The sequence below is a fragment of the Bombina bombina genome, chromosome 8 (assembly GCF_027579735.1).
Source record: "Bombina bombina isolate aBomBom1 chromosome 8, aBomBom1.pri, whole genome shotgun sequence".
In the NCBI taxonomy this organism is placed as follows: domain Eukaryota; kingdom Metazoa; phylum Chordata; class Amphibia; order Anura; family Bombinatoridae; genus Bombina; species Bombina bombina.
Genome location: NC_069506.1, coordinates 215,302,903 through 215,329,262, shown reverse-complemented (window position 1 = coordinate 215,329,262; position 26,360 = coordinate 215,302,903). Strand labels below are relative to the sequence as shown.

The 26,360-nt window shown below is 41.2% G+C and overlaps 1 protein-coding gene across 3 annotated transcripts in view; it reads right to left on the bottom strand.

Annotated features, from left to right (window-relative positions):
- LIPE (lipase E, hormone sensitive type) overlaps window positions 1–26,360 on the bottom strand; it is a 96,321-nt gene that overhangs the window by 20,080 nt on the left and 49,881 nt on the right. For 2 of the 3 annotated variants that reach the window (XM_053690874.1, XM_053690876.1), the window contains exons 4-9: window positions 19,280–19,309; window positions 18,933–19,078; window positions 18,452–18,637; window positions 17,210–17,504; window positions 16,888–17,115; window positions 15,069–15,227 (exon numbers count right to left, since the gene is read on the bottom strand). In XM_053690874.1, the coding sequence (XP_053546849.1) occupies window positions 15,069–15,227; window positions 16,888–17,115; window positions 17,210–17,504; window positions 18,452–18,637; window positions 18,933–19,078; window positions 19,280–19,309 (1,044 nt within the window). The remainder of the gene's footprint in view (window positions 1–15,068; window positions 15,228–16,887; window positions 17,116–17,209; window positions 17,505–18,451; window positions 18,638–18,932; window positions 19,079–19,279; window positions 19,310–26,360) is intronic. The other variant, XM_053690875.1, reaches the window with a different exon arrangement.

The following is a 26,360-nucleotide window of genomic DNA, read 5'->3' as shown; positions in this document are numbered from 1 at the left end:
TGAAACCACAGCCTATTACAATGGGTTAAGCTTGTAGGTAAAATGAGATCTCAATATGTTATCACTTTGTGTACACACACTTTCTTCGTTATTTTATATCCGGTTTTTTTATAACTTTTTTTATAACTAAAGCCCAATACTTTGAAAGAACAATAGAAAACTATTCTATTAGCTATCTTTTCTACCCTCCACCTTTCTTCTGCTGGCTGTGTTTATATTGCCTGTTAATAGCCTGGAATTAAGTCCAGAAACTTTCAGTATAGGTGGAGATACCACAGGATAAATCAGCTATTTCAAATGCGGAAATACGGGTAAAGGAGCCACATGTACACATTTTAATACACTCCAGCACGTAAAAACATAATTTATGTAAGAACTTACCTGATAAATTCATTTCTTTCATATTGGCAATAGTCCATGAGCGATGACGTATGGGATATACAATCCTACCAGGAGGTGCAAAGTTTCCCAAACCTCAAAATGGCTATAAATACACCCCTCACCACACCCACAATTCAGTTTAACGAATAGCCAAGTAGTGGGGTGATAAAATAAGGAGTAGAAAAGCATACAAAAGAGAGGAACTGGAATATAATTGTGCTTTTATACAAAAAACATAACCACCAGAAAAAGGGAGGGTCTCATGGACTCTTGCCAATATGAAAGAAATTAATTTATCAGGTAAGTTCTTACATAAATTATATTTTCTTTCATGTAATTGGCAAGAGTCCATGAGCTAGTGACGTATGGGATAGTATAACCCAAGATGTGGAAGTCCACAGAAGAGTCACTAGAAAGGGAGGGATACAATAAACATAGCCTTTTTCCACTGAAAAAATTAAATCCACAAAAAATAAGTTTTTCTCATGAATTGAAAGAAAAAACTTAAAACATTAGCAGAAGAATCAAACAAACAGCTGCCTGAAGAACTTTTCTACCAAAGACTGCTTCAGAAGAAGCAAATACATCAAAATGGTAAAATTTAGTAAATGTATGCAATGAAGACCAAGTTGCTGCTTTGCAAATCTGATCAACTGAAGCTCCATTCTTAAAAGACCAAGAAGTGGAAAATGATCTAGTAGAATGCGCTGTGATCTTCTGAGGTGGGGACTGTCGCGCCTCCAAATAAGCTTTATGAATCAAAAGCTTCAACCAAGATGCCAAAGAAATGGCCAGAGAAGACAACAAATAGACTAGAAGTCTTCCTGAAATCTTTAGTAGCTTCAACATAATATTTCAAAGCTCTAACAACATCCAAAGAATGCAAAGATTCAAGAGCATTCTTGGGATTAGGACACAAGGAAGGAACAACAATTTCCCTACTAATGTTAGACTTCACAACCTTAGGAAGAAATTTAAACGAAGTCCACAAATCAGCCTTATCCTGATGGAAAATCAGAAAAGGAGACTCACAAAAGAGAGCAGACAATTTGGAAACTCTTCTAGCTGAAGAGATAGCCAAAAGAAACAACACTTTCCAAGAAAGTAGTTTTATATCCAAAGAATGCATAGGCTCAAAAGGAGGAGCTTGCAAATTCTTCAAAACCAAAATTAAGACTCCAAGGAGGAGAAATGTATTTAATAACAGGCTTGATACAAACTAAAGCCTGAACAAAACACTGAATATCAGGAAGCTTAGCAATCTTTTTATGAAATAAAACAGAATTGTGTCCCTTCAAAGTACTTGCAGACAAACCTTTATCCAAACCATCCTGGAGAAACTGTAAAATTCTAGGAATTCTAAAAGAATGCCAGGAAACACCATGAAATATAGGTCTTCCAAACTCTATAATAAATCTTCCTTGAAACAGATTTACAAGCCTGTAACATAGTATTAACCACTGAGTCAGAGAAACCTCTATGACTAAGCACTAAGCGTTCAATTTCCACACCTACAAATTTAACGATTTGAGATCCTGATGGAAAAACGGCCCTTGAGACAGAAGGTCTGGTCCTAGAGGAAGTGGCCAAGGCTGGCAACTGGACATCCAAACATCAGAAACACATACGATTGTTCCATAATGATCTTGGAGATCACTCTTGGAAGAAGAACTAGAGGTGGAAAGATATAAGCAGGTTGGTAAAACCAAGGAACTGCTAAAGCATCCACCATCTCCGCCTGAGGATCCCTGGACAGGTACCTGGGAAGTTTCTTGTTTAGATGAGAAGCCATCAGATATATTTCTGGAAGACCCCATATCTGTACAATCTGACAAAATACATCTGGATGGAGAGACCACTCCACCGGATGTAAGGTTTGATGACTGAGATAATCCGCTTCCCAATTGTCTACACCTGGGATATGCACCACAAAAATTAGACAAGAGCTGGATTCTGCCCAAGAAAGTATCCGAGATACTTCTTTCATAGCTAGGGGACTGCGAGTCCCACCCTGATGATTGACATATGTCACAGTTGTGATATTGTCCGTCTGAAAACAAATGAATGGTACTCTCTTTAACAGAGGCCAAACCTGAGTTCTAAAATATTGATTGGTAACCTCGCCTCTTGAGGTTTCCAAACCCCTTGTGCTGTCAGAGATCCCCAGACAGCTCCTTAACCTGAAAGACTTGCATCTGTTGTGATCACAGCCCAGGTAGGATGAACAAAAGAGGCCCCCTGAATTAAACAAAGATGGTCTAATCACCAAGTCAGAGAGAGTTGAATGTTGGGATTTAAGTATATCAATTGTGATATCTGAGTATAATCCCTGCACCACTGATTCAGCATAAAAAGCTGTAGAGGTCTCATGTGAAAACGAGCAAAGGGGATTGCGTCCGATGCTGCAGTCATGAGACCTAAAACTTCCATGCACATAGCCACTGAAGGGAGTGATTGAGACTGAAGGTTTCGACAAGCTGAAACCAATTTCATTTGTCTCTTGTCTGTTAAGAACAGAGTCATGGACATTGAATCTATCTGGAAACCTAAAAAGGTGACCCTTGTCTGAGGAATCAAGAAACTCTTTGGTATATTGATCCTCCAACCACGTCTTTGAAGAAACAACACTAGTTGATTCGTGTGAGATTCGGTTAAATGTCAAGACTGAGCTAGTACCAAGATATCGTCCAAATAAGGAAACTCCGCAATACCCTGTTCTCTGATTACATATAGAAGGTCACCGAGAACCATCGAAAAGATCCTTGGAGCTGTTGCTAGGCCAAATGGAAGAGCGACAAATTGGTAATGCTTGTCTAGAAAAAAAAAAAAGAATCTCAGAAACCGATAGTGGTCTGGATGAATCGGAATGTGAAGATATGCATCCTGTAAGTCTATCGTGGACATATAATGACCTTGCTGAACAAAAGGCAAAATAGTCCTCATAGTCACCATCTTGAAAGTTGGAACGCTTATAAAACGATTCAAAAATTTCATATCCAGAACTGGCCTGAATGAATTTTCTTTCTTTGGGACAATGAATAGATTTGAATAAAACCCAAGACCCTGTTCCTGAAACGGAACTGGTATTATTACCCCTGAAAACTCAAGATCTGAAACACACTTCAGAAAAGCCTGAGCCTTCACCGGATTTGCTGGAACGTGAGAGAGAAAGAATCTTCTCACAGGAGGTCTTACACTGAATCCTATTCGATACCCTCCAAATGTCTTGGAACAATTTCAATCTGCCCCCCACAAGCTGAACTGGATCGAGGGCCGCACCTTCATGCAGACTTGGGGGTTGGCTTTGGTTTCTTAAAAAGGCTTGGATTTATTCCAACTTGAAGAAGGTTTCCAATTGGAACAAGACTCTTTAGGGGAAGGATTGGTTTTCTGTTCCTTGTTCTGTCGAAAAGAACGAAAACGATTAGAAGCTTTAAATTTACCCTTAGATCTTTTATCCTGAGGCAAAAAAACTCCCTTCCCCCCAGTGATAGTTGAAATAATTGAATCCAACTGAGGACCAAATAAAGTTTTACCTTGGAAAGAAAGAGATAGTAATCTACACTTAGATACCATGTCAGCATTCCAAGATTTGAGCCATAAAGCTCCTCTAGCTAAAATAGCTGAAGACATGGATTTAACATCAATTTTGATATCAAAAATAGCATCACAGATAAAATGATTAGAATGTTGAAGCAAACGAACAATGCTAGACAAATCAGGATCTGTTTCCTGTTGCGCTAAGCTATCCAACCAAAAGGTTGATGCAGCCGCAACATCAGCCATAGCAATGGCAGGCCTGAGAAGATAGCCAGAATATAAATAAGTTTCCTTAGATGAGATTCAAGTTTCCTATCTAAAGGATCTTTAAAAGAAGTACTGTCTTCCATAGGAATAGTAGTACGTTTGGCAAGAGTAGAAATAGCCCCATCAACTTTGGGGATTTTTTCCCAAAACTCTAATCTAGCCGCTGGCAAAGGGTACAACCTTTTAAACCTAGAAGGAATGAAAAAAGTACCAGGCTTAACCCATTCCTTAGCAATCACATCAGAAATAGCATCAGGAACTGGAAAAACCTCAGGAGTAACCACAGGAGGTTTATAAACAGAATTTAAACGTTTACTAGTTTTGATATCAAGAGGACTAGACTCCTCAATATCCAAAGTAACCAACACTTCTTTTAACAAGGAACAAATATACTCAATCTTGAAAAGATAAGTAGATTTGTCAGTGTCAATGTCTGAGGTAGGATCTTCTGAATCAGAGAGATCCTCATCAGAGGAGGATATTTCAGTATGTTGTCGGTCATTAGAAATTTCATCAAATTTATGAGAAGTTTTAAAAGACCTTTTACGTTTATTAGAAGGTGGAATAGCAGACAAAGCCTTCTGTATCGCATCAGCAATATAATTTTTCATATCATCAGGGATATCATGTACATTAGATGTTGAAGGAACAACAGAAACTGTACTAGTACTGATGGAAACATTTTCTGCATGCAAAAGCTTATCATGACAACTATTACATACTACAGCTGGAGATATAATCTCAGCTAACTTACAACAGATACACTTAGCTTTGGTAGAACTGTGATCAGGCAGCAGAGTTCCAACAGTTGCTTCTGAGACAGGATCAGATTGAGACATCTTGCAAAATCTAAAAGAAAAAACAACATTAAAGCAAAATTTACAATTTCCTTATATGGCAGCTTCAGGAATGGGAAAAAATGCAAACAGCATGGCCCTCTGAGCATATGGAAGGCAAGAGGCATATAGGAAGTGGGGTGAAAAAATAAACAACATTTTTTGGTGCCAAATATGATGCACAACGCAAAAGACGCAGACGTACCTTCTTGCCCAAAATGACGCAATAAATAACAGCATATTGCGCCCTTTGCGAGCCTAATTTTGCCCGCAAAATTAACAGGAAAAAACAGTCAATTTGAAAAAAAGGACTATACCCCAGGTAAGACAAATAACTTACTAAACATGCTTCCCAAATTGAAACTGACAGTCTGCAAAAGGAAATATACATAGAACTGACTCATGGCAAATATAAGTAAAATACATATATTTAAAACTTTATATTAATACATAAAGCGCCAAACCATAGCTGAGAGTGTCTTAAATAAGAAAAAACTAAATTTATGCTTACCTGATAAATTTATTTCTCTTGTGGTGTATCCAGTCCACGGGTTCATCCATTACTTGTGGGATATTCTCCTTCCCAACAGGAAGTTGCAAGAGGACACCCACAGCAGAGCTGTCTATATAGCTCCTCCCCTAACTGCCACCCCCAGTCATTCGACCGAAGACAAGCAAGAAAAAAGGAGAAACTATAGGGTGCAGTGGTGACTGTAGTTTAAAATTAAAAAACACCTGCCTAAAAATGACAGGGCGGGCCGTGGACTGGATACACCGCAAGAGAAATAAATTTATCAGGTAAGCATAAATTTAGTTTTCTCTTGTAAAGGTGTATCCAGTCCACGGGTTCATCCATTACTTGTGGGAAACCAATACCAAAGCTTCAGGACACGGATGAAGGGAGGGACAAGGCAGGCACTTAAACGGAGGGCACCACTGCCTGTAAGACCTTTCTCCCAAAAATAGCCTCTGAAGAAGCAAAAGTATCGAATTTGTAGAATTTAGAAAAAGTATGAAGCGAAGACCAAGTCGCCACCTTACAAATCTGTTCAACAGAGGCCTCATTTTTAAAAGCCCATGTGGAAGCCACCGCTCTAGTGGAATGAGCTGTAATTCTTTCAGGAGGCTGCTGGCCAGCAGTCTCTTAAGCTAAGCGGATTATGCTTCTTAGCCAAAAAGAAAGAGAAGTTGCCGAAGCCTTTTGGCCTCTCCTCTGTCCAGAGTAGACAACAAACAAAGCAGATGTTTTACGAAAATCCTTAGTAGCTTGTAAATAAAACTTTAAAGCACGAACCACATCAAGATTGTGTAAAAGACGTTCCTTCTTTGAGGAAGGATTAGGACATAATGAAGGAACAACAATCTCCTGATTGATATTCTTATTAGATACTACCTTAGGAAGAAACCCAGGTTTGGTACGCAAAACTACCTTATCTGCATGGAAAATCAGATAAGGGGAATCACACTGTAAAGCAGATAACTCCGAAACTCTTCGAGCCGAGGAGATAGCTACTAAAAACAGAACTTTCCAAGATAAAAGTTTAATATCTATGGAATGCAAAGGTTCAAACGGAACCCCTTGAAAAACTAAGAACTAAATTTAAACTCCATGGCGGAGCAACAGGTTTAAACACAGGCCTGATTCTAACTAAAGCCTGACAAAATGCCTGAACGTCTGGAACCTCAGCCAGACGTTTGTGCAAAAGAATAGACAGAGCAGAAATCTGTCCCTTTAAGGAACTAGCAGATAATCCTTTCTCCAATCCCTCTTGGAGAAAGGATAAGATTCTAGGAATCCTGACTTTACTCCATGAGTAACCCTTGGATTCACACCAGTGAAGATATTTACACCATATCTTATGATAGCTTTTCCTGGTGACAGGTTTTCGAGCCTGAATTAAGGTATCAATGACCGATTCCGAAAAACCACGCTTCGATAGAATCAAGCGTTCAATCTCCAAGCAGTCAGACGCAGAGAAATTAGATTTGGATGTTTGAAAGGACCTTGAAGTAGAAGGTCCTGCCTTAGCGGCAGAGTCCATGGTGGAAAGGATAACATGTCCACAAGATCTGCATACCAAGTCCTGCGTGGCCACGCAGGAGCTATCAAAATCACCGAAGCTCTCTCCTGCTTGATCTTGGCAATCAGCCGAGGGAGCAGAGGAAACGGTGGAAACACATAAGCCAGGCTGAAGGACCAGGGCGCTGCTAGAGCATCTATCAGCGCTGCCTTGGGGTCCCTGGACCTGGACCCGTAACGAGGAAGCTTGGCGTTCTGACGAGACGCCATGAGATCCAGTTCTGGTTTGCCCCATAGTTGAATCAACTGGGCAAATACCTCCGGATGGAGCTCCCACTCCCACGGATGAAAAGTCTGCCGACTTAAAAAATCCGCCTCCCAGTTCTCTACTCCTGGGAAATGGATAGCTGAAAGATGGCAAGAGTGAACCTCTGCCCATAGAATTATCCTTGAAACCTCCAACATTGCCAGGGGGCTTCTTGTTCCCCCCTGATGGTTGATATAGGCCACAGTCGTGATATTGTCCGACTGAAATCTGATGAACCTGACCTCCGCTAGCTGAGGCCAAGCCTGAAGAGCATTGAATATCGCTCTTAGTTCCAGAATGTTTATCGGAAGGAGGGCTTCCTCCTGAGACCACGAGCCCTGAGCCTTCAGGGAGTTCCAGACTGCGCCCCAGCCCAGAAGGCTGGCATATGTCATTACTATAGTCCATTCTGGCCTGCGGAAGCTCATTCCCCTGGACAGATGGACCTGAGATAGCCACCAGAGAAGAGAATCCCTGGTATCCTGATCCAGATTTAGCAGTGGGGACAAATCTGTGTAATCCCCATTCCACTGACTGAGCATGCAAAGTTGCAGCGGTCTGAGATGTAGACGGGCAAATGGAACTATGTCCATTGCCGCTACCATTAAGCCGATTACTTCCATACACTGAGCCACTGACGGCTGAGAAGTGGAATAAAGAGCACGGCAGGAAGTTAGAAGCTTTGACAACCTGACTTCTGTCAGAAAAATCTTCATTTCTACTGAATCTATCAGAGTTCCTAGGAAGGAAACTCTTGTGAGAGGGGAGAGAGAACTCTTTTCTTTGTTCACCTTCCACCTGTGAGACCTCAGGAATGCCAGAACAATGTCCGTATGGGACTTGGCGATTTGAAAAGTCGACGCTTGTATCAGAATGTCGTCTAGGTAAGGAGCCACCGCTATGCCTCGTGGCTTTAGAACTGCCAGTAGGGACCCTAGAACCTTCGTAAAGATTCTTGGTGCCGTGGCTAACCCGAAGGGAAGAGCCACAAACTGGTAATGCCTGTCTAGGAAGGCAAACCTGAGAAACCGATGATGATCTCTGTGTATCGGAATGTGGAGATAAGCATCCTTTAGATCCACGGTAGTCATATATTGACCCTCCTGGATCATAGGTAGGATGGTTCGAATAGTCTCCATCTTGAAGGATGGGACCCTGAGAAATTTGTTTAGGATCTTGAGATCCAAGATTGGTCTGAAAGTTCCCTCTTTTTTGGGAACTATGAACAGATTTGAATAGAATCTCTGCCCCTGTTCCTCCCTTGGAACTGGGTGGATCACTCCCATGACCAGAAGGTCTTGAACACAACGTAAGAATGCCTCTCTCCCCTTTGGAGACGAGGCTATGAAATCCAGAAGATATCCCTGGGAAACAATCTCCAGAGCCCAGGGATCCTGGATGTCTCTTGCCCAAGCCTGGGCGAAGAGAGAAAGTCTGCCCCCAACTAGATCCGGTCCCGGATCGGGGGCAACTCCTTCATGCTGTCTTAGAGGCAGTAGCAGGGTTTTTGGCCTGCTTTCCCTTGTTCCAAGCCTGATTAGGTCTCCAGACTGGCTTGGACTGGGCAAAATTTCCTTCTTGTTGCAGCAGAGGAAGTTGAAGCTGCGCCACTCTTGAAGTTTCGAAAGGAACGAAAATTGGTCTGTTTGGTCCTTGATTTGTTGGACCTATCCTGGGGAAGGGCGTGGCCTTTTCCTCCAGTAATATCAGAAATGATCTCCTTCAATCCAGGCCCGAATAGCGTCTGCCCCTTGAAGGGGATGTTAAGAAGCTTAGACTTTGAAATAACGTCAGCTGACCAGGATTTAAGCCATAGCGCCCTACGCGCCTGAATGGCAAAACCTGAATTCTTAGCCGTTAGCTTTGTTAAATGAAAAACGGCGTCAGAAATAAATGAATTGGCTAACTTAAGAGTTTTAAGCCTGTCTAGGATATCATCCAACGGGGTCTCCACCTGTAGAGCCTCTGCAAGAGACTCGAACCAGAAAGCCGCTGCAGCAGTGACTGGGGCAATGCATGCAAGAGGCTGGAGAATAAAACCTTGTTGTATAAAGATTTTCTTAAGGAAACCCTCTAGTTTTTTATCCATGGGATCTAGGAAAGCACAACTGTCCTCGACGGGAATAGTTGTACGTTTAGCTAGGGTAGAGACTGCTCCCTCCACCTTAGGGACCGTCTGCCACGAGTCCCGTGTAGCGGCATCTATGGGAAACATCTTTTTTTTTTTCCAAATAATTTTTATTGAAGTCATAAAAAGATACAGAATATGGGGTAAGCCCCCAAACATTTATACATCAAAGTATACGGAGTATAGTTAGCAACACAATGTATTCCCATATTTCAAGCGTTACTATACAATGTGGGCTGTCACACAGAAAGACTTCAGTTTTTTTATAGAGTATCATAAATGTAAAATGGACAGTAATGGTCCTCTCCCAGCTATGTAAGGAAAAGATTAGGGTATCTATTCAAATAAGGTTAGGGCTAGGGAGGAGGTAGCTCTATAGTTTAAGGGGTAGGGGTATACAGCGGGCGAGAGCCGCTCAAATAGAGTAGGGGGGTGGAGGGCGGAGCCAATTAGTGTGTCAAATTTGTAAGAGGGAGTTGCTCAGGGTATAGGAATTTATATGCATAGTTGAGGGGCTTTCAATGAGATAAATAAGGGTAGTTCTTGAGAAAGTTATGTGGAAGGGGGGATATTAGTATGTGTGGAATATAAGGGACTTCTGGGTGAGCTCCTCTCCTGGTGAGATGTCAGCTATAGACGATGCGGGAAAAAGGAGAGGGGATATGACCCGCAGACAACCAGTACCGGCGGGAAAGGGAGGAGAGGGGCCCAGCAGTAACAGGATGTGAACAGTATAGGCAATACCTATGATAGATATACTTTCTAACAAGCAAGTCATACTATAATATATCTATGATAACAGTACCAAGTTATATACTTAAGGAACCCAACTGAAGATCATAGAGGGTCTGTACTAACATGTCACTTAAATTATATCACTCCAGGTAACATAAGTAGAGTTGTTGGCACGTCACACTGCCTCGGCCGCTGGCAGTGCGGAAGGATGCCAAGATATACTGGGGTCTCTGGGAGCAGTATTCTAATGTAATGCAACATAACACTTTCCACTATAACCCCCTGTAACATAAGGATGCAACTATGTACAATCATTGAAAACAAACACTCATATCCTCACAGCTAATAACCCTTAAAATTGCTACAGCTAGGGATAGGGATAGTTAGCATATTGCAGTAATATTGGCAATTTGTAGGACTATAGGCAAATATGACCTAGCAAGATAAAATGATGTATCAGAGTTTACTATCGTAATAGCAAATATAGTGGCATGTAAACATAGTAAGTGTATGCTGATAGTAGGGCTATACAAGTGAGGCCCCCTCTACAATGCAATAGTGTATTGGACAGGGAATCTAAGTACTGAAGTGAGTCTGTGCTAATTGCAAGAACCTGAAGAGCTGTATTAGGAGTTTAACTATTATTGTATGGAGGTTTATACCTAATCTAACTCCAATAGTAGCAGGCAATATGCGGCATGAAAATCTATATGCTATCTGCAAAAATGATAGGTTTTGTGAGACGACATAAAAAAACAGTTAAAATTCAACAAGCTTGCATCCGATATATGTCAGTAGATAGCTAAAGCATTACAAAACATATAGCAAATTTTGTACAGGCTGAACACAATCATACAGAATTTTATAATAATAATGACCTGTTTTGTCGTGTAGTGTAGATATTTCGCTTTTAATAGCTGTATTTTATTGACTGTTATAAGCGGGACTCCCAACTAAAAAGGGCCACGTGGAACCATATATTCCATGAGATGTATGTCTGAGTGAGTAAACACTGGATACTTTTTATGAAGCCCAAAAATTACTTAGAGTTTGAAAAAAACAGAGTGGGCTTTTGTAACAAGCTATATTGCTATAGCATACTAGTGAGGTTTACATGGGAGTTGCTAGGAAGGGGTGAAGAGGGACTTACAAGAGAGCTACTCAGATATTGCCCAACATACTAATAAATGGGTTTAAGTATGACTTATGTTACAAGTGGTTAGTATAACTTGGTCTAAATAAATGCTGTTAATATTTACAGCAGGTATAGAGGATATGCTTACCTTTGTGAGTATATAAACTAAAGAGGAGCTATAGGTAAACATGGCTAAACAAACCCAAACAATAAAAACTCCAAGCATAACTGCTGTGTTTGTTAAAAATGTTTTGTGTGAGCTATCTGTTGCGAGTCAAAGGCTTATTGACTGCCAAAAGTATATAGAGTGCAGGGCATAGCCCAACATACAGTTCCACATATTGCTCGTTACTTCAAACACACAAATTAGGTGAGTAATTTAACATGTGAACAGAAGATAAGTATTTGAGAAAAATAATAAAATATCAACTTCAAACTGTTTTTTAGAATTCAAACCTAAGCTAAATAAACAGGAGCTACTATGCGGGTGACAAATAAAATGATTTGCGGTAGCGACTGAGCATCAGCATGAGTCTCAAATTAAAGTTCCAAATGTGGGGGCATAGAAGGAAAGTGAGTAATATTCAAGTCGTTCACCAAAACTCAACAGATATGTCCAATATTCTCCCTCAATATCCCATCAATCAAAAAAAAAAAAAAAAAAAAAAAGGAAAATACAATGTTATGAAGTGAATTTGGAATAAGAGATCACAATATCCAGCAGGAACTGGGAATGTCCTTTGAGTCAGCAAGCAGCCACTAAAACATGCAGAGCTGCGTGACAAACAGATAGATCCAAAACAAAAGTAGTGCAGACCATGTATAAGAGCTATACTGAAGGAGCCTGGAGCAGCAGAAAATAGGTAACAATATAGCCCATTTTGTAGGGTCAACAGTGTCTCAATAGTTAACCAATGCCTCTCCTATGTAGCTGTATAGGACCCGGTGTGGGTAGCAGGGAAGGTTGAGAGAGCTGATAGAAGTGTAGCCACAAAACGGGCGATACCTGATTGGGAAGGTTGTCATATGTTAGTAGGATCCAGGAGCTGCGCATTACCTTTGGGTCACCCTGACCTTCCTTAAAGGGATCGAAGAGAAATCTATTATCCATCCCGTGAGACCTACATGGTAGCGTGTTTAAGTGGACATCTTCATAAAGATTTCCGGGCCTCAACAGGTCCAAGCATGAGGAATAGGATTTGTATGCCATAGTTGTTGGAGCGGTGGTTAGAAAGCACAATCCAGAGTCAGCCTGAACTTGAAGTTCCACTGCTGTCGGTCGCATCGTTAGGGAGTATAAAGCCAGATTCTCCGTGTGCATAATGCAATCAATATGCACTCTCACTAGCTCTGGGTTGTCGGGGCGTGTCATCCCTATGTCTGAGGTCAGCCCGGTACCCTGCTGACTGCTCAACTTAGCGTGTTTCTCCATAACCGCATCAGAGAATCCAACCTGTACCCTCAGTTCATGAAAGCTTTGGGTTGAGGCCCCGGCTGCTTCCCCCTCCGCAACACCGCAACGCTCATCCTGCAGCGTAGTAATAAGAGAGTGAAACTGTGCGTCCATCTTATTTGCCAGCTGCAGTAAAAGATCTATGATCTCCATTATGGATTGGTGTGAGTTACGCTGGTTAGTTAAAGTGAATACCCGACTCCACAAGTCTCTTCTCTACAGGCATGCAAGAAGCTAAGGTGCATCGCATAGAGCTGACTGAGTTACCTTGTTTGCTGCGCCGTTTCAAGTCTAGGTGTACCATGCGGGTCCCAACAAGAGGGGTCATTATACGGTGATCTCCGGGAAAATTTGAGCTATGAGAGGGAAGTTGAAGGTTCCACAGGTTCCTCTTAACACAATGCGCATTGTAGGTGTCTTTTAATAAAGATGTAATGACATTTTAGTCTCTTTTCTTCTATATCGTTGCTGGAGGTCTGGGTAGATGCGACTACTCGCCTCGGCAGTTGGCTCCGCCCCCCCGGGAAACATCTTTTTAAAGGCAGGAGGGGGAGAGAACGGTACACCTGGTCTATCCCATTCCTTCGTAATAATTTCTGAAAACCTCTTAGGGATTGGAAAAACATCAGTGTAAACAGGCACAGCAAAGTATTTGTCCATTTTACACAACTTCTCTGGGACTACAATGGTGTCACAGTCATCCAGAGTCGCTAAAACCTCCCTGAGCAACACGCGGAGGTGTTCAAGTTTAAATTTAAATGCTGTCATTTCAGAGTCAGACTGAAGTAACGCCTTCCCTGAATCAGAAATGTCACCCACAGATAGAAGCTCTCCTGCTTCGGCTTCTGTACATTGTGAGGGTATATCAGACATAGCTACTAAAGCGTCAGAGAGCTCTGTATTTATTCTAGCCCCAGAGCTGTCTCGCTTTCCTTGTAACCCTGGCAGTTTGGACAATACCTCTGTGAGAGTATGATTCATATCTTCCAATTTCTGCCTGAGAGTGAAACAGTACAACGCCGGTACCGTTTAAAAATAACAAACTTTTGATTGAAGGTAAAACTACACTAAGTCACCACATATCTCTTGATACTTCCTTTCTTGTCGAGAGCTTGCAAGAGAATGACTGGGGGTGGCGGTTAGGGGAGGAGCTATATAGACAGCTCTGCTGTGGGTGTCCTCTTGCAACTTCCTGTTGGGAAGGAGAATATCCCACAAGTAATGGATGAACCCATGGACTGGATACACCTTTACTAGAGAAACATACTTACCGAAAGACACCCATCCACATACAGCAGATAGACAAACCAGTACTGAAAAAGTATCAGCAGAGGTAATGGTATATAAGAGTATATCATCGATCTGAAAAGGGAGGTAGGAGATGAATCCCTACGACCGATAACAGAAAACCTTTGAAAAGATTTCCCGTGAGGAAAACCATAAAATCAACAGGCGATACTCCCTTCACATCACTCTGACAAACACTGTACTCTGAGAGGAACTGGACTTCAAAATGCTTAGAAGCGCTTATCATAGAAGAAATCATAGAAATCAAGCACAAACTTACTTCACCACCTCCATAGGAGGCAACTATTTGTAAAAACTGAATTGTGGGTGTGGTGAGGGGTGTATTTATAGGCATTTTGTGGTTTGGGAAACTTTGCCCCTCCTGGTGGCATTGTATATCCCATACGTCACTAGCTCATGGACTCTTACATGAAAGAAATGGATCATTGGGAACAAATTAAAGGAGAGACATGTTTGGGGTAAATTTCCACTTTAAAAAGGTACAAAAACACATAAGAAACTAATTCGAAATAGCTATAACTAGTATGACGGGAGGAATGCAAAAAATACAGCAAAGAAAAACACAACCCCGGCATCCCCCCCCCATTACTGTAAGTCAGTCACAGGAAAGAATTTGGTAAAAAATTTGGTATCTGACATTTTCTAATGCACAGACGTTAGTGAAAAATTAGGGCAAAAGCTGTGTGACCCCATGAGAAGAGCAGAGTACACGTTTTCTCTAATCTTATGGGGTAAGGATACAGTGCGGAAGTACAAGATTTATAAAATACAATGACTTTATCTTTAGTCAAACACTCCTAAAGACAATATCTAAAGTAAGCAGTAGAATAAGCTGATAACAAGAATATTGTATTTAGCACAGCAGTTCAGCAAACTAATAGAAAAATAAATTTATTTCTACATATATGGAGAGAATTTTGAGACATTATAGGATCCAGAACAGTCACTTTCCACTCACCTGGACTCATTTTCTCTTTGCCACCATCCATTAGAGAGCTCAGCCAGGACGTTGCCCCTTGACGGATGTCCCTGAGAAACATTGCAGTCCCTTTCTTTACTTGACTCACAGTGCTTTGTCTCTCAAGCATCCGATCCTCCACTGGGACTCCATCAGTGCCTGCAAGAAATGAGATTGTGAACCCAAATGAATGGACTAATGAAACTGTAGGCAAAGCAGAAAACTCAGAAGTGCAACTAAAAGAACCTCAAATGAGGGCCCCAATTACAAATGTACGCATTTGTAATTTAACATCTCCTGGAATGTGAATTGATATTCAAATAAACTTTAAGATAACTGTTTTACAAGCAAAAGTATAATGTGTAAAGGATATGAAAGCAAATAAAATGCCAGCATTTTACAGCCCCACATACTACTGTATCACAGTTTGAGATACGTAAGGTCAGTGCACATTAATGGGACACTTAAATCAAAATAAGCTTTTATAATTCAGATAAAGCATGCAGTTTTAAGACACTTTCCAATTTACTTCCATTATCAAATTATGCACAGTCTATTCATATTCACACTTTCTGGGGAACAAGATCCTACTGAGCATGTGCAGAAGCTCACATGGTATAAGTATACTAGTCTGTGATTGGCTGATGTCTGTCACATGATACAGGGGGCTGAAAAATGGGAGAAAAAATAAATTTGTCAGAAAAAAAATCTACTGCTTATTTGAAATTCAGAGTAGGTGTTAAATCATTGTCTTTTTAATTACAGGTGGCCCTCGTTTTACAATGGTTCAATTTACACAGTTTCAGAATAACAACTTTTTTTCCAGTCATGTGACTGCTATTGAAAAGCATTGAGAAGCAGTGCATTTATTAAAATAGCCAGTAGGTGGAGCTGTCCACTTGTGTTGCAGCAAAGCCAAGCAAGCTGAAATTAATCAGTTTAACCAGACCTAAGATATTGAGCAGATTTCAAAGGAACAAGATATTCCTGTCTATAAATCAGTCCAAATTGGAATGCATAGAAAGAACTGTTTGCAGAAAAATGCAAGTGAAGTCTGTGTTGTGTGATTATTTTATTAGGTTTATAATGCTGTTTAGCAAATGTTTTTGTTCATTTAACTTAGTTTAATTATATATTCTGTGTTGTGTGATTATTTTATTAAATTTATAATGCTTTTTAGCATTTAAAGCCTTCATTTCAAAGCTTTAAAAATAATGTATTAGGTGTTACTTATGACAATTTTGAGAGGGGCCTGGAACCTATCTCCCTCACTTCCCATTGACTTACATTATAAACTGGGTTTAAATTTACAACGGTTTTCGATTTACAACCATTCCTTCTGGAACCTAACCCCGGCGTAAACTGAGGGCTACCTGTATTCAATTCTACTGCATTGAGTGATCCTTTAAGCAAGCTGGTGCACACAGTATACCTACAATTTTTTTTTAAATGTGCTTCAAACACTGCAAACTGAGTTTGTTAATTGTTACTTAGTCAAAAGAAGGGGTGAGATCCCCAAAACATCATTTGTTTTATATATGTGCACAATAAAACACATTTGAAAATTTTCTCCTGAGAGTGCATGCTTGTTGTGGACATTGGATATAAATTGCCTGCAACCTGGTTGTTGTACTGATGGTGAGAGAATGAGCTCATATGTGTATATATATATATATATATATATATATATATATATATATATTTGATTTTTACTCTGCACAAAAGTCTGCTGAGAATGTGCAACAGTTTCAAGTAATTTCTGTTAAAATCCCTTTAATCTTTTTCCATACTGGTAGTCTGCCAGTCAGTTTCTCTGTACCTGCATAGGCACTCAGGCATTTGGACAGCACGCTGAGTGGGAGCAGTGGGTCCATCAGAGTAAGTAGGCGTGAGGGTGATGCTGTGGCTTGCAGAAGTGTTGCTGGATAGGCTACCATAATCCCATCTGGCATTCGGATTCCCACTGAGGCAGCACGGAGACATACTGTGATACACAGATTACCACCGGCACTGTCACCAGCAAGGCAGACTCTCTCTGCTGTGGAACCTGAAACACAACGCAAAACGCATCATAATAAAATTAAGTGTAAACAACCCATATATAAATATATACTGCAACCTTTAAAAAAGCTCACATTTACCTAGCAGCCGACAGTTCCTGAGTGCCCAGCAGTATGCATAAAAGCATTCTTCCAGGGCCCGTGGAAAAGGAGCCTCAGGAGCTAAAGAGTAATCCACAGATAAAATGGGAGCTCCCAGCTCCTGCGCCCAAGATTTTAAGTATGGCTCATGGGACTTTGACGTTTGAGCAACAAAGCCTCCGCCATGGAAATGGATAATCAAATCAGGAGAAAGGGAAGCAGGGCGGGATCTCAGCCGTAGGTCTAGGCTCAAAGAGACTTCATTCTTCATTAGGGCATTTAGTTCTTCACTCTCCTGAGGAGGAATAGATAAATTAGTTGTTGAGTGATCTAAGACAGTGATTTTTAAACTTTTTTTTGCCGTGGCACACTTTTTTACATTAAAAAATCCTGTGGCGCACCACCATCCCAAAATTTAAAAAAAAATCCCACATTGTAGCCTAATACCGCATATATATATATATATATATATATATATACACACACAAACACACACATACTGTATGTATTGTGCTGTTATGCCATGCCTCCTACAAACTACCCCTGCACTGGGAGTAAAAAACAAGCAAAGTTTAAAAAATATGTCACACTGTTGTCAGTCTGCCGTGGCACACCTGAGGATCTCTCACGGCACACTAGTGTGCCACGGCACACTGGTTGAAAAACACTGATCTAAGACAACAAGGGGATGCTTCACACTACTTAGTGTGATATGATTAACACTGGATGTAAACCTAATGCTTAAACAGAACATGCTCCTGTGCAGCATAACAAAATTTAAAATCTGCTGAGTTACAGTTACTTTTTATAAAACAAAAAATTGTTATATAACATTATTATTATTATTTTTTAGAGTCAAATGTCTTTCATTAGCAGCCATGTTTGTGGAAGGGAAAATCTAAACCTGGACTAAATGTTCAAAATATTCCACACAGCAAACAGGTTTAAACAAAGGTCAGTGCTATCTGATCTCACAGCTCCCACTATCTTCACCAAACTAAACTTTGCAGCAATGCTTCTCGTTTTCAACTAAACTATAATATTGACAAGACAGAGAAGGTTGTTTAACGCAAGGAATTATCACCAGGATATTTAAAGGAGAGTCTTGTCTGAAAACACATTTTAAATGAAAGATTTAGCCAATGATTGGCTCAGCCGCACTACTGCGAGTATCCTGGAACTCTGGTATCCTATAAATAGTGACTAACTGCTGCACAAAGTTATAACCTTTAGGTATCTTACCTGTCCCTCTCTCAGCTGGTAAGAGATGAGACGCATGTGCACAGGTCCCGGGCCCGAGTGCGCCACCGGGGGAGTGATAGTTACAGTACGTTGTGGGTCAGAGGACAAAGGCATCTCCAGAGGCTCAGGGGGTACAGAGAGACACTTATTGATGCGCACATTTGTGGATGCTATGCCAACCAGCGACTGAAGAATGAATAAGAAAACATAAAAGATTAAGTCAAGAAAGATAAAAGAATGGTAAGGGTAAATATTTTAAAATGCTGGTAATTGTAAGAGTTAGAAGAGGATAAAGAGAACTTACAAAAGTTAACTCTTCATTTACAAGACAAATTAAAAATGAACCAATAAAGTTGATTCACTTTTCTTCCAATATCCATCAATTTTCACTTAATCTATGTTGACAATGATCTAATTTCCTTATCTATTCCTATCACTCATTCTTATTGCCTAACCTGGCCACCCATTCACCAATGCTTACAGATAACAATTCTGTTTCAGTGATGTTCCAGAATGCCTTCCAGAAGTTCACATCCAGATTTTGTGTGATTCTCTCAAACTCAGCTCCCCGGAACTCAGGGTCGATGGCATATCTCCCACTTATAAAGAAAGAGCTTGCAGCTACACCTGTTTGAGCAAAGGAGAAGTTTAGTGGTCTGAAGCCAAATGTATCAATAAGGTTGATTCATATGAAATATGTATATCCCCTTCACATGTACAAATAATCCAGAATACACCAGAAATAAATATTTTCAAAATAGGATGCATGCCAGATGTCTTTACATTTTTATATCTCAGTAGGAATCATGCTTTACCGTGCACACTTACCGTAGTAAGTTCCAACAGCCCCCTCAGCTCCTAGTGAGAGCATTGAGAGGAAGAAGAGGGACATGAAAGGTGGTATTTAGACATGGGAAAGGCACAGTCCTCCCATGCATTGACAAAAAGATTAAAGGGACAGTCTAGTCTTTCATGATTCAGATAGAGAATGTAATTTTAAAAATGTTTCCAATTTACTTTTATCACCAATTTTGCTTTGTTTTCTTGGTATTCTTAGTTGAAAGCTAAACCTAGGAGGTTCACATGCTAATTTCTAAGCCCTTGAAGGCCGCCTCTTCTCTCAGGGCATTTTGACAGTTTTTCACCACTAGAGGGTGTTAGTTCATGTGTGTCATATAGATAACACTGTGCTCACGCACGTGGAGTTCCAGTGAGCCAGCTCTGATTGGCTTAAATGAATGTCTGTCAAAAGAACTGAAATAAAGAGGCAGTTTGCAGAGGCTTAAATACAAGGTAATCACAGAGGTAAAAGGTGTATTTATATGACTGTGTTGGTTATGCAAAACTAGGGAATGGTTAATAAAGGGATTATCTATCTTTTTAAACAATAAAAATTCTTGTGTAGACTGTCCCTTTAATGAAAAATTCTCAATATGCCTTAACAGCTAAATACATGCTACGTTCACCTGGATACACACACACACACTTTTCTTCTATTATACATACACATTTCACATTAGAAGTTGTAGCTGTGAAACTATCACTATGATGCAAGCACATTTGTTTTAAAGGGACATAAAAAAAGTTGGGATACAGACAAAATATAATAATATGTACTTTCTTTTAAGTTTCTGAATTGCACAGCTCTAACTACCCCCACACAATTCCTTCAATGGCTGTATCTATATCTACCTTTGCTTTTGGTAGAATGCAGAACTAGACCTTATGATCTGCTGGAGCATGCCTAGAAGCAAATAAGCTGCTGTGAAATAAAATGCCTGTGTTTCTGTAGCTAAACACTGATAGGGGGTGGATCAGACTACTCCAGACAGCACGGCTATGTAACACATTTAGCTTATTTTTGATTTTTAAAAATACTAGTCAGCAATTTAAAAAACATTATTAATAACAGAATTTATGTTTACCTGATAAATTACTTTCTCCAACGGTGTGTCCGGTCCACGGCGTCATCCTTACTTGTGGGATATTCTCTTCCCCAACAGGAAATGGCAAAGAGCCCAGCAAAGCTGGTCACATGATCCCTCCTAGGCTCCGCCTACCCCAGTCATTCGACCGACGTTAAGGAGGAATATTTGCATAGGAGAAACCATATGATACCGTGGTGACTGTAGTTAAAGAAAATAAATCATCAGACCTGATTAAAAAACCAGGGCGGGCCGTGGACCGGACACACCGTTGGAGAAAGTAATTTATCAGGTAAACATAAATTCTGTTTTCTCCAACATAGGTGTGTCCGGTCCACGGCGTCATCCTTACTTGTGGGAACCAATACCAAAGCTTTAGGACACGGATGAAGGGAGGGAGCAAATCAGGTCACCTAAATGGAAGGCACCACGGCTTGCAAAACCTTTCTCCCAAAAAATAGCCTCAGAAGAAGCAAAAGTATCAAACTTGTAAAATTTGGTAAAAGTGTGCAGTGAAGACCAAGTCGCTGCCCTACATATCTGATCAACAGAAGCCTCGTTCTTGAAGGCCCATGTGGAAGCCACAGCCCTAGTGGAATGAGCTGTGATTCTTTCAGGAGGCTGCCGTCCGGCAGTCTCGTAAGCCAATCTGATGATGCTTTTAATCCAAAAAGAGAGAGAGGTAGAAGTTGCTTTTTGACCTCTCCTGTTACCAGAATAAACAACAAACAAGGAAGATGTTTGTCTAAAATCCTTTGTAGCATCTAAATAGAATTTTAGAGCGCGAACAACATCCGAATTGTGCAACAAACGTTCCTTCTTCGAAACTGGTTTCGGACACAAAGAAGGCACGACTATCTCCTGGTTAATGTTTTTGTTAGAAACAACTTTTGGAAGAAAACCAGGTTTAGTACGTAAAACCACCTTATCTGCATGGAACACCAGATAAGGAGGAGAACACTGCAGAGCAGATAATTCTGAAACTCTTCTAGCGGAAGAAATTGCAGCCAAAAACAAAACTTTCCAAGATAATAACTTAATATTAACGGAATGTAAGGGTTCAAACGGAACCCCCTGAAGAACTGAAAGAACTAAGTTGAGACTCCAAGGAGGAGTCAAAGGTTTGTAAACAGGCTTGATTCTAACCAGAGCCTGAACAAAGGCTTGAACATCTGGCACAGCTGCCAGCTCTTTGTGAAGTAACACAGACAAGGCAGAAATCTGTCCCTTCAAGGAACTTGCAGATAATCCTTTCTCCAATCCTTCTTGAAGAAAGGATAGAATCCTAGGAATCTTTACCTTGTCCCAAGGGAATCCTTAGATTCACACCAACAGATATATTTTTTCCATATTTTGTGGTAAATTTTTCTAGTTACAGGCTTTCTGGCCTGAACAAGAGTATCAATAACAGAATATGAGAACCCTCGCTTTGATAAGATCAAGCGTTCAATCTCCAAGCAGTCAGCTGGAGTAGGACCAGATTCGGATGTTCGAACGGACCTTGAACAAAAAGGTCTCGTCTCAAAGGTAGCTTCCATGGTGAAGCCGATGACATATTCACCAGATCTGCCTACCAAGTCCTGCGTGGTTACGCAGGAGCTATCAAGATCACCTACGCCCTCTCCTGATTGATCCTGGCTACCAGCCTGGGGATGAGAGGAAACGGCGGGAATACATAAGCTAGGTTGAAGGTCCAAGGTGCTACTAGTGCATCTACTAGAGTCGCCTTGGGATCCCAGGATCTGGACCCGTAGCAAGGAACCTTGAAGTTCTAACGAGAGGCCATCAGATCCATGTCTGGAATGCCCCACAGTTGAGTGATTTGGGCAAAGATTTCCGGATGGAGTTCCCACACCCCCGGATGCAATGTCTGACGAATCAGAAAATCCGCTTCCCAAGTTTCCACTCCTGGGATGTGGATTGCAGACAGGTGGCAGGAGCGAGTCTCCGCCCATTGAATGATTTTGGTCACTTCTTCCATCGCCAGGGAACTCCTTGTTCCCCCCTGATGGTTGATGTACGCAACAGTCGTCATGTTGTCTGATTGAAACCGTATGAACTTGGCCCTCGCTAGCTGAGGCCAAGCCTTGAGAGCATTGGATATCGCTCTCAGTTCCAGAATATTTATCGGTAGAAGAGATTCTTCCCGAGACCAAAGACCCTGAGCTTTCAGGGATCCCCAGACCGCGCCCCAGCCCATCAGACTGGCGTCGGTCGTGACAATGACCCACTCTGGTCTGCGGGAGGTCACCCCTTGCGACAGGTTGTCCAGGGACAGCCACCAACGGAGTGAGTCTCTGGTCCTCTGATTTACTTGTATCTTCGGAGACAAGTCTGTATAGTCCCCATTCCACTGACTGAGCATACACAATTGAAATGGTCTTAGATGAATGCGCGCAAAAGGAACTATGTCCATTGCCGCTACCATCAAACCTATCACTTCCATGCACTGTGCTATGGAAGGAAGAGGAACGGAAGGAAGTACCCGACAAGAGTTTAGAAGTTTTGTTTTTCTGGTCTCTGTCAGAAAAATCCTCATTTCTAAGGAGTCTATTATTGTTCCCAAGAAGGGAACTCTTGTCGACGGAGATAGAGAACTCTTTTCCACGTTCACTTACCATCCGTGAGATCTGAGAAAGGCCAGGACTATGTCCGTGTGAGCCTTTGCTTGAGGAAGGGACGACGCTTGAATCAGAATGTCGTCCAAGTAAGGTACTACAGCAATGCCCCTTGGTCTTAGCACCGCCAGAAGGGACCCTAGTACCTTTGTGAAAATCCTTGGAACAGTGGCTAATCCGAAAGGAAGCGCCACGAACTGGTAATGCTTGTCCAGGAATGCGAACCTTAGCAACCGATGATGTTCCTTGTGGACAGGAATATGTAGATACGCATCCTTTAAATCCACCGTGGTCAAGAATTGACCTTCCTGGATGGAAGGATTGTTCGAATGGTTTCCATTTTGGACGATGGAACCTTGAGAAACTTGTTTAGGATCTTGAGATCTAAGATTGGTCTGAACGTTCCCTCTTTTTTGGGAACTACGAACAGATTGGAGTAGAACCCCATCCCTCGTTCTTTTAATGGAACAGGATGAATCACTTCCAGAAGATAACCTTGGAAGACTATTTCTAGCGCCCAAGGATCCAGAACATCTCTTGCCCAAGCCTGAGTGAAGAGAGAGAGAGTCTGCCCCCCACCAAATCCGGTCCCGGATCGGGGGCCCGCATCTCATGCTGTCTTGGGAGCAGTGGCAGGTTTCTTGGCCTGCTTTCCTTTGTTCCAGCCTTGCCTTGGTCTCCAGGCTGGATTGGCTTGAGAAGTATTACCCTCCTGCTTAGAGGACGTAGCACTTGGGGCTGGTCCGTTTCTGCGAAAGGGACGAAAATTAGGTTTATTTTTGGCCTTGAAAGACCTATTCTGAGGAAGGGCGTGGCCCTTGCCCCCAGTGATATCAGAGATAAACTCTTTCAAGTCAGGGCCAAACAGTGTTTTCCCCTTGAAAGGAATGTCAAACAATTTGTTCTTGGAAGACGCATCCGCTGACCAAGATTTTAACCAAAGCGCTCTGCGCGCCACAATAGCAAACCCAGAATTTTTCGCCGCTAATCTAGCCAATTGCAAGGTGGCGTCTAGGGTGAAAGAATTAGCCAAATTAAGAGCACGAATTCTGTCCATAATCTCCTCATAAGAAGAAGAATTACTAATAATCGCCTTTTCTAGCTCATCGCACCAGAAACACGCGGCTGTAGTGACAGGGACAATGCATGCAATTGGTTGTAGAAGGTAACCTTGCTGAACAAACATCTTTTTTAGCAAACCTTCTAATTTTTTATCCATAGGATCTTGGAAAGCACAACTATCTTCTATGGGTATAGTGGTGCGCTTGTTTAGAGTAGAAACCGCCCCCTCGACCTTGGGGACTGTCTGCCATAAGTCCTTTCTAGGGTCGACTATAGGAAACAATTTTTTAAATATGGGGGGAGGTACGAAAGGTACACCGGGCCTGTCCCATTCTTTATTAACAATGTACGCCACCCGCTTGAGTATAGGAAAAGCTTCGGGGGGCACCGGGGCCTCTAGGAACTTGTCCATTTTACATAGTGTTTCTGGAATGACCAGATAATCACAATCATCCAAATTGGATAACACCTCCTTAAGCAGAGCACGGAGATGTTCCAACTTAAATTTAAAAGTAATCACATCAGGTTCAGCTTGTTGAGAAATTTTTCCTGAATCTGAAATTTCTCCCTCAGACAAAACCTCCCTGGCCCCCTCAGACTGGTGTAGGGGCCCTTCAGAAACAATATCATCAGCGGCCTCATGCTCTTCAGTATTTTCTAAAACAGAGCAGTCGCGCTTTCGCTGACAAGTGGGCATATTGGCTAAAATGTTTTTGATAGAATTATCCATTACAGCCGTTAATTGTTGCATAGTAAGGAGTATTGGCACGCTAGATGTACTAGGGGCCTCCTGTATGGGCAAAACTGGTGTAGACGAAGGAGGGGATGATGCAGTACCATGCTTACTCCCCTCACTTGAGGAATCATCTTGGGCATCATTTTTACTAAATTTATTATGACATAAATCACATCTATTTAAATGAAAAGGAACCTTGGCTTCCCCACAGTCAGAACACAATCTATCTGGTAGTTCAGACATGTTAAACAGGCATAAACTTGATAACAAAGCACAAAAAACGTTTTAAAATAAAACCGTTACTGTCACTTTAAATTTTAAACTGAACACACTTTATTACTGCAATTGCGAAAAAGTATGAAGGAATTGTTCAAAATTCACCAAAATTTCACCACAGTGTCTTAAAGCCTTAAAATTATTGCACACCAAATTTGGAAGCTTTAACCCTTAAAATAACGGAACCGGAGCCGTTTTTATATTTAACCCCTTTACAGTCCCTGGAATCTGCTTTGCTGAGACCCAACCAAGCCCAAAGGGGAATACGATACCAAATAATGCCTTCAGAAAGACTTTTCTATGTATCAGAGCTCCACACACATGCAGCTGCATGTCATGCTGTTCTCAAAAACAAGTGCGCCATACCGGCGCGAAAATGAGGCTCTGACTATGATTAGGGAAAGCCCCAATAGAATAAAGTGTCTAAAACAGTGCCTGCCGATATTATTTTACAAAAAATACCCAGATTAAATGATTCCTCAAGGCTAAATATGTGTAAATATGATCGATTTAGCCCAGAAAATGTCTACAGTCTTAATAAGCCCTTGTGAAGCCCTTATTTACTGTGTGAATAAAAATGGCTTACCGGATCCCATAGGGAAAATGACAGCTTCCAGCATTACATCGTCTTGTTAGAATGTGTCATACCTCAAGCAGCAAAAGACTGCACACTGTTCCCCCAACTGAAGTTAATTCCTCTCAACAGTCCTGTGTGGAACAGCCATGGATTTTAGTAACGGTTGCTAAAATCATTTTCCTCATACAAACAGAAATCTTCATCTCTTTTCTGTTTCAGAGTAAATAGTACATACCAGCACTATTTTAAAATAACAAACTCTTGATTGAATAATAAAAACTACAGTTAAACACTAAAAAACTCTAAGCCATCTCCGTGGAGATGTTGCCTGTACAACGGCAAAGAGAATGACTGGGGTAGGCGGAGCCTAGGAGGGATCATGTGACCAGCTTTGCTGGGCTCTTTGCCATTTCCTGTTGGGGAAGAGAATATCCCACAAGTAAGGATGACGCCGTGGACCGGACACACCTATGTTGGAGAAAATAATGTATGCAAACTATTTTTACTTAATTAGCCCTTTTAGGATATGCACAGATCTCAACATGTTTTATGGCACTTTATGGTCTCCCTAAAAATGGGCATTCAATCATCAAAATAAATTAGTTTGTATGTTAGAACATTTAAATTTTTTAACAAAATCCCTTATTTTACTGGGTCTTAAATTCAATGGGGTTAGGCACAGTAAAAATTGCACTCCTGGAATACTCCTGTTTTG